Here is a 9,048-nt window from a genome sequence, read left to right as displayed (position 1 = left end):
ATATGTATTTATACTTGTATGTGTTATATTTATATATATATAGCTTCCTATTATTTGAAGCGTTTGTAAACATTGTTATACACGTTTATTTGTCACATTTTCACGCGCCCTTCGAATTAAAAGGTTTTCGTTTACTAAATTACTGTTCATTTTGTGATACCTGAAGAAGGGCATTGCCCAAAACGTCGTATCCACAATTGTATATATATTAATATATTAGGTCGTCAGGAGATTGATGTCGCGTTTTGGATCTCTTTCATTACCCCTTCCCCAGAAAAAACGTACATCACGCATAGTAGTTAAACGAACCGCCTTAACGTACTCTAATCCCTTATAGTGATGGCACACGTCGAGACACACATTCGGCATGTGAAGCTGTTTGAATACAACAAGGCAACAACGCCTCTGTAGCCACGAAGAATATCAAAGAAGTTTGTGGAAATGTATCGAACGGTCGTAAGTATCAACGATGGTTCAGCAAATTTCGACTTTAGCCTTAAAAACTGAGATGGTAGGGGACGACTTGTTGGAATTAATATTGATGCTCTGAAGACCTTTGTTGAGTCTAACCCAAAGCAACACACTCGTGAAATGGTCCTGGAATTGGATGTCTCTCTTGAAACAATACGGAAACATCTAAGCAATATGGGAAAACACCATAAAGAAGGTGTTTGGGTGCATCACGAACTCTCCGATGATCATCGTTTCCAACGTGTGAAGGTTGCTTCGTCTGTTTTGGCGCGCAATGCGCGTGAACCATTTTTGGACAGAATTGTCACCGGTGATAAAAAAAATGGATTTTCTATGCGAATATTAAATGCCAAAAATAATGACTCAGTCCTAGACAAAAACCACTTCTGACCCCAAAATCGGGACTCCATCCGCAGAAAGTGATGCTTTGCATTTGGTGGGACATCAACGGAATAATTCATTTCAAACTCCTCAATTCACAGCGAACTATCAATATAAAGATCTACAGTCAGCAACTGGAACGTTTAAATCAAGCCCTTCATCAGAAACGTCCTTCACTCATCAATCGGAAAGGTGTTCTTCTTCTCCATGACCATGCACGGCCACATGTGGCACGTTTGACGCAACAGAAGTTTATGGAGTTGGGTTGGGAAGTTCTCCCCCACCCACCATATTCTCCATCTTAATGGGAAAACGTATGCAACTGTGGAAGGTGTTAAAGAGGACATCGACATATTTCTTGCTTCAAAGCCAAGTTATTTCTTTAATCAGGGCATTGATAACCTGATTGTAAAATGGAAAAACATCATTGATAAGAATGGAGACTATTTCATTTAATAATTGTTTTGTTTTGATATATAAGTTTTCGGTTTTTCATCTAAAAAGAGCGACATTAATTTCTTTACGACCTAATATATATCTGTAGGTAACACTTTGGTGGTTTGATCTACAACATACTTCTTTTTTTTTGTGTTATATTTAAAACAGGGGACGTTTGTTTTATAAATAGACTTTCTTTCATTAACACTTCAAGGTCATAATTACCATTACAAGAATGGTGAATCCTGAATGAGTTATCGGATGTCCATATTTATGTCTGTGGTTCCGGATCGTTGAATTAGGTGGACTTAAAACGATGTTACTCGACCTCAGTGATACTCCCATGTGCTCGTGGATGCGAACGGTGAAATATCGTTTGTTTTCCCGACATAGGCGGCTTTACAGTCACCAAACGTGTACTAATATACAATCCAGAAGTAAAGAGAGATAGGTATATGATTCTCTGGGTTAAAGAGATGTTTTAACCTGAAGGATGGTTTGAAAATGATGTTACGTTCCCTATTAAGGATCTAAGTTGTTTAGAAAGTATGATACTTTGTTGTTCTAGATAAGGGATGGGCAATTATACTGAGCATTTATCAACTGTAAACACTAGTATTTTGCTTTAATGTGATGTAACAATAAATTAGTTATTATATCCTCTTACAGATAATTCATTTTCACATAACTTTGTTTATCGGTTTGTACTTCGGAAAATACTTGTTTGTTTGTTTGTTTTTCGTTGGTTTTTTTTCGAGATAAATATTTTTTTTTGTTTTTTTCAAGATAAATATTTATTTTTTTGTTTCTGTTTTTTTAATTTTTCTTTTTTCCGACATACAAACCGATAAACAAAGATAGTCAAATTCTTAATACAACTAAAGATAAAATTGATTTAATGGAAAAATTTGGTGTATATAAAATATCATGGGAATGTAAAAAGTTTATACAGGCCAAAGTAGAAGAAACTTAAAATTCAGAATGAATTAACGCAAAAGAAATGTTAAAAACGATAATATTACTATTTCATCTTTAGCAGAACATATTAATGAAACTAAACACACAACTCAATGGGAAAAAAAACTATTATTTTAGCATAACCTGGAAACCTAATTAGTATTAATATACGTGAATCTATTGAGATAATTAAATGTAAAAAAGTAAATTTACATTATTGAATAAGGATGATGAACCTGATGGAAGTGTTGTCAGTAGATGTAAATTGGTGATCTGGTAATTGTATAAATAAGTGTTATTTTTTGCAAAACATTATATGCTTGTGGATGACGCAGTGATATACGTCGAAACATGTCGAGTCTATGAGACTGTTTTCCAGTCTCATTCGGGTTTTTTTTTACTACTTTTCATCCTGTACAGTACGTTATTTGTACTTTATTGTAATTTTTAGACTGGAATCAATCTCATTTTTATAATTGTGTATAAAATAATCGTTGTTTTTAAAAAATTATGAGTTTTTAACATTGCACATTACATAAGAGCCAAGGAATTTTAAAGGATATGACTGTTTTAGATTCTCCACAAATGGTTGATTCGGCCAGTGATAGGTGGATTTAGAGTCCAAAAATGTTCGTATGAGAACCTACAAAACATTAGTTTTTTTAACTTTAATCAACTTGTTTGAAACTAACGACAATACATTACACGTCTTTAGAAGTTTGAAAATTATCATTGTGCTTGATTGGATCAGAATAGGTGGCACAGCGGTATGTATGCGAACTTACAACGCTAGAATCCGGGTTTCGATACTCGTGGTGGGCAGAGCACAGATAGCCCATTGTGTAGCTTTGTGCTTAATTACAAATAAACAAACAATTGGATCAGAATAATATCAATGTAAATTATGAAAAGGCAGAAAATATGAAATGATTATACAAACTTATGAAATTGTTGTAATTTCTAGTTTTTACAGACGTGTCAGTCTCGAGTTGTCAACCGTCACATTTTTTATTTAGTCTCAAGAATTTTTATTTTAAATAAGATTGTTTTGTGATACAACGTTACTAACTAAATGAGTCAAAGGTTCATCATTAGTGATGCAGTGATAATCAAAATAAAATACTTATTCGGCTGATCATGACTTGTATTAGCTAAATATCATACATATCTTGTGATATTAAATTGTTTTTAAGACAGTATTTTAAAGAACTGTTGACTATATCACTTGTTGTGTATTTCTAAAGTTCAAAACACTACAGCACAAAGAGAAATATACTAAACATTTCCTGGAAAACCGGGTGACTTATTTGATTACACCACCATTCCCAGTTTGCCCCTGAAGAAGAAAAGTCCATCTTTCGAAAGCTCTCGGCTTATGAGGTTTTTATTTATTTCTATCAAGACTTCTGAAACCTACGTGTTTAGCTAACAAGTTTCCTTAGAGTAAATGGTCAACACTGTAGGTTCTAAGAATACGTATTATTGCCACAAGTTTATTCTATAATATAATGCATCAAATCGAATGCATTTTATCACCTATAACTTATGGCTCAGCGTAGGTCTGAACACATATAATGCTAACAATCGGGTTTCAATCAGGGTGGGTACAGCGCAGATAGCCCATTGTGTAGCTTTGTACTTAACAACAAACAGACTGAACTGATGAATTTGCATAATAATTATAATTTTTTCAGGGAACCCAACTCTGTTGAACAAAAGCAGTGGGATGTGTTTGTGGAAACTCCCGTCGAAGAAGATGATCTCACCGAGACTTCCAAATGGGTAGATTTGATTATGAAGATCATGAAAGTCATCACCTACATCATCACTCTAACCATCGTTCTCTCCTCGGCTGTTGTGTCAAAGGTTACCCTCTTGTTTATGACTTCACACGTGAAAGAAGAACGCACAGTCCAGGTTTGCAAGAAGGGGCTAAGTGAGTAATTATAGTTATTTTTAATATAGATAATTAATTCGTTTCCCTGACAACAGAAAATACACTTTTCCAACTTAATTACGTTATAAGATATTTGTGACTTGTGTGATTAACGTGAATAAATTCAAAACTTCTGCGTACGAAAAAATAATGAATTTCATACTTGTACAGTTTTCCCGTTCAGATAAGAATAGTAATCGCAGTAACTAGATTACTTCAGGAAATAGTTTTCAACAAAAACAATAATGTCATTACACTTTGTGTGCAGACGCTATTAATGTCACTGATTGTTCCAAGTGAAACTAAGACCATAGTCTCGACATTTCTAAATTTAGAAATGGCGATGTTATCAGAGCCTAGAGGTACATGGTCAAAACTAAGACTCTAATAACGTACCAAAAATATCGGACACACACCTGGAATATATATATATATAACTAACACACGAAATAAAGTCAGTACTGTGCAAGATGAAAGTTTGTATGTGTTCTAAATCGAACAAACCTGTACATTTCAAATATATTTATACATCTTGGCACTTTACAAATTTCCCCTTGGTATGTTTCACATTTTTACGTAAAAACACACAATCAATCAGGAACATGATTTGCTATAGATAGGTACATACGCGGTGAAAATAAACCATTTAACAAGTATAAACAAATCATGTAACAATATCCAATTTAGAAGTCGATATACACACATAACCCTTTAACAAATGTTCAACAATACAATATTATAACAGTTAAGTACAAATATCCTGCAACGTTGAATATCTAAAAACGCAATCTTCACCGAGAAACTGGGATAAGGCCGGTCGTTTATCACACGTTGTACTTGCACATTTTTACTTATTAAGTTACTCATTTTTTGTTCTATACACTATGATACACATATTTTACGTTTTAAAGTTTTGTATTTATACATTATATATCTTTTAAATGTTAAGTCTTTCAACACTATTTTTTTTACTTTATAACCGTGTCTTTGTATCCTTTGTACATCAGAGCTTCACTTACAGCCTTTTATATTTAAAGAATATTTATGCATCATAAGCATTGTATAACTTTTCCCTTGTTTTGTTTCACATTTTTACATAACTAATGGTTACTAAACATGTGTATTGCATACGCCATTCAATGAAAGTTTACACCCTAATCACACGGTCTCTCAATAATAGTCAGGGGAACTATTTCATTCATCCGGGTTTCGATACTCATGGTGGGCAGAGCATAGATAGCTCATTGTGTAGCTTTGTGCTTAATTATAAAGAAACAAACAAACCCTGTAAATGGTGCAAACAACCAAATTTTCAGTGGGACTCCTCTTTCAAGCCTTAAACTCGGCCCAATGGAAAGCTTTGTTTTCCACTGGGCTATAACATCAGTGCAATTCAGCCACGAATGTTTTCCTGTCCTTTAGTTACTCCTCACTCAGATGCCTTATAAGGTTATGTGTTGGACCATTAAAATTCAGCGTCAAATGCTGCACTACATGTTGTTTTAGTAGAACTTTAGGCAGAACAGACATAATAGGATTGAGAACTTTAATGGACTGCAACAGAATGAAAAATGGACAACGTTTAAGCTTATATACTGAAGTCGTCTGTACAACTTGTTCTTGATTCCAACGATAGATAACTGTTTGATATAGTTGGAATCAAGGACAGGTTCTACAGCCTGATCCAAATCTTCTTTAACCGCATCACTGAACACTGGAGATAAATCAGCTTAACCTTACTCACAGGGGCCTATTGTGTTAGGAACAGCCTTTCTCTCATGGAAATCCAGCCAGGCTGAGACATTCTAAACTTCAGGGGCATTGTTTACTAGGTGTACGCCAGGACTCCTCTACTGGGCTGCAGAATAACGAGCATCTTATCCATGTTAATTAGTATCTAAATGAAAAAAAAGTTACTAATTAATAATAAGATTTAAGTCATCGTGTAGGCAAGCCAAATCTCCAACGTATGAAATAAAATTGCAATCATTTTCTGTGGTCTTCAACTTTATTACTTATTGTGAGGTTTCTGGGATTTTTTTTTAGTTTTATGACTAAACATTTCCTACAATTGTATTAAAGGAGACAGAGAACAAAAAAAAACAGCAAATAGACAAAGAGGTCTTGATATTGGAGAAACTAGTTTCGACACATTCGCGTTTGTCTTCTGGCAGGAAAACTGATCAACAACACTGCGTTTACAAGAGCGTTAAAGGAAAACAAATCATTAAGCTATTCTTTATGATGAATACAACATATCATCCAATATTTCGTTTAAAAACTTATTAGAATGAAGAAATAACTTTGACAGCTATTGCTCAACAAACAAGTGCCTTTAACGTTCTGATGTGTTTCTGGCGGTATTAGTTCAAATATTGATCAAGAACAAAATTTATGTGCTCTTTGTTAACAAAATCGATTTGTTATATTTCAGCTGATTACCTTTTGGGTATATTATGAAAGGTTTTGTTTTCATATTAGTTTTTAAGCGTAAAGCAACGCAATGTGTTCTTTATGCTGAGTCCACCAGGGGCATTGAAAGTCCAATTTTAGCGTTATGTGCCCTCAAGAGTCGTGCTGAGGGCTATTATGAACATGATGTTCAATATTTTATTCTCCCCATAAAAATGATAAAAATGTTTACTTAACATTTTGGTGCAAAGAAAGTTATATTTTAAAAACAAACAAAAAAACACTAATATTATTTGGAGATAATATTAATGTCACAATTTTAACCACCAGCCACACCAAGCGTTTGACTGTCAGTCTTATAACGCACTCATACCTTAAAGTGCAGCGAATATTCTGTGGTATCGCACGGATTTAAACTTGATTCGCCAGCTATGAAATCCAGAGCTGTACCAAAAGGCCAAATCGCACCAACATAATAAATTGATTTTAAGTAGAAAAATTACATTTTCTTAACCTTTAATCTTATTCCGTTTCAGATCTAGAACGGGGCAAATATTACCAAGCAGCCATACCAGATGAAGAAAGAGTAGCATGGATATGGACCCTATTTTTTTCACTCATAATTCCAGAAATTTTAACACTTTTTAGAAGTTCAAGAATTTGCATCTTCAAATCTCACAAAAAGCCTACTCTTAGAACATTCTTTACTGTAAGTGTAAAATTTTGTTGAATGTATAGGATTGTAAAATACAAAGCTACTTTCGTATTTTAACAATAACTCATAATAATATTAGTATTTACTGCTGTTGAGAGTTTTCTACCCCTTCGCCTTTTTTTCTTTAGTGTAAACTTACAAACGAATTGTTTTTGTAGTTAAATTGAATTCCAGACGTTTGATAGTACAGTCCTGTTGGTCAGTTCATTAAAAATTTTCACAAATCTCTAGATTGAAATTCATAAGGGATTGACCAAAAGAATTACGAGAATTTTCTGTGATCTATTGTGATGTGTTCATATCATTTTTGTGTCCAAAATCTTTTTTGTTATATACCTTGTATGCTATTATTTTTGCATTATTATCACCTGTTAATTTGAATTCAACTCTAGCTTGAGTTTCTAGATGGATAAAGTTTCTTTAATTCTTACAACTTGTTTGTTGTTGGAACTACATATTTAAATTGTTCTTTTCATCTACAGTGCCATTATGTTCTTCGTCTAGATGGTGAGTTTGTAGATATTTGAAGAAGTACCAGCACAAGGCTTGCCCCTAGTGGCACAGATATATATATATGTCTGCGGGCATACAACTCTAGAAACTACAAACAAACAAAGTACAATACTTCAGATGATCTATTATATGTTGTTATAAACGATGCATGGTTGATTTCACATAATCTCGTACACATCGAGAACAAACATATTCATAAACAATGAAAGAGCGTAGAGGTTTACTAATTATGTCCTTTGTGTTGAAAAAGTTCTCTATTTTAAACACAAATTTTAAAACTTGACACACGAACTCAATATCAAAACTCACACAATAAGTATTTCCAACAATTGTTTCGAACACAGACACTTATAACCAGAAAATTTCAGGTTTTTTAAAGCTATTTTCTTAAAGAATTAGAAATTAATAAATATATGGTTATGAATAGTTTGAGATCATCATTCTTGTAGATTTGATATTTGAACAGATTTATTGTGCGATTTTTAATTTTGAGCCTTTATTCATTAATATTCATTTACAGGAGGTAATTCGATTAGCAGTAGGTTTGGTTTTTCAAAATTATACAAATGTACAAGGGTTAACAAAATATACTTTTATCGGGTTATTAAATTTTACTATTAAGAAATCTCATTTGAATTTTGATAGCAGTATTTATGATCACGTTGCTATGGGCTCAAACTTAGCACCTTGTCTAGCAAACGTTTTGTATGTTATGAAGAAAAACAGTGGTTGAATAGCTGCACAGAGAGTTTTAAGCTTGTTGAATACCACAGGTACGTTGATAACACCCTTGTTATTATGTTGCCGCCATTACAGCATGTAAACTAAATAACCGATCTAAACGAATTTGTTATTATATATATTTATTTCAATATCGACGTTTGTTTAGAATAAACTTATATTTAGAAACATACATAGCTTATACTGTTAAATATGTATTGCGTAACTCCCGCCTAGTCTCCAAAGTTGTAGAAGATTCTCGATAGTAAGAATCAACAATATATGTGTGTACGTAAATGCTTAAATGTAGCTTTGTACTGTTACGTAATATGAATTTTCTAAAAACTCTTCACACGCTTATAAGTATAACCAACGATACGCGCCGAAAAAGTAGTATCTATTATTAGTTCGCTATGGTCAGTATGCTACAAACTTCTGAAGCTATAACTGTGATTGTTATAACGCTTATCAACTGGAAAACTTCAGATATTTGACCAGGGGCATT

The 9,048-nt window shown here is 33.3% G+C and overlaps 1 protein-coding gene across 1 annotated transcript in view; it reads left to right on the top strand.

Annotated features, from left to right (window-relative positions):
• Nucleotides 1–9,048, top strand: part of LOC106458013 — an 84,549-nt gene that overhangs the window by 18,161 nt on the left and 57,340 nt on the right. Inside the window, exons 2-3 of the mRNA XM_013917462.2 lie at nucleotides 3,942–4,183; nucleotides 7,132–7,304. Of these exons, the coding sequence (XP_013772916.1) occupies nucleotides 3,942–4,183; nucleotides 7,132–7,304 (415 nt within the window). The remainder of the gene's footprint in view (nucleotides 1–3,941; nucleotides 4,184–7,131; nucleotides 7,305–9,048) is intronic.

This window comes from Limulus polyphemus, unplaced genomic scaffold (assembly GCF_000517525.1).
Source record: "Limulus polyphemus unplaced genomic scaffold, Limulus_polyphemus-2.1.2 Scaffold404, whole genome shotgun sequence".
NCBI classification, from domain to species: domain Eukaryota; kingdom Metazoa; phylum Arthropoda; class Merostomata; order Xiphosura; family Limulidae; genus Limulus; species Limulus polyphemus.
This window is presented reverse-complemented; position numbering and strand designations above follow the sequence as displayed.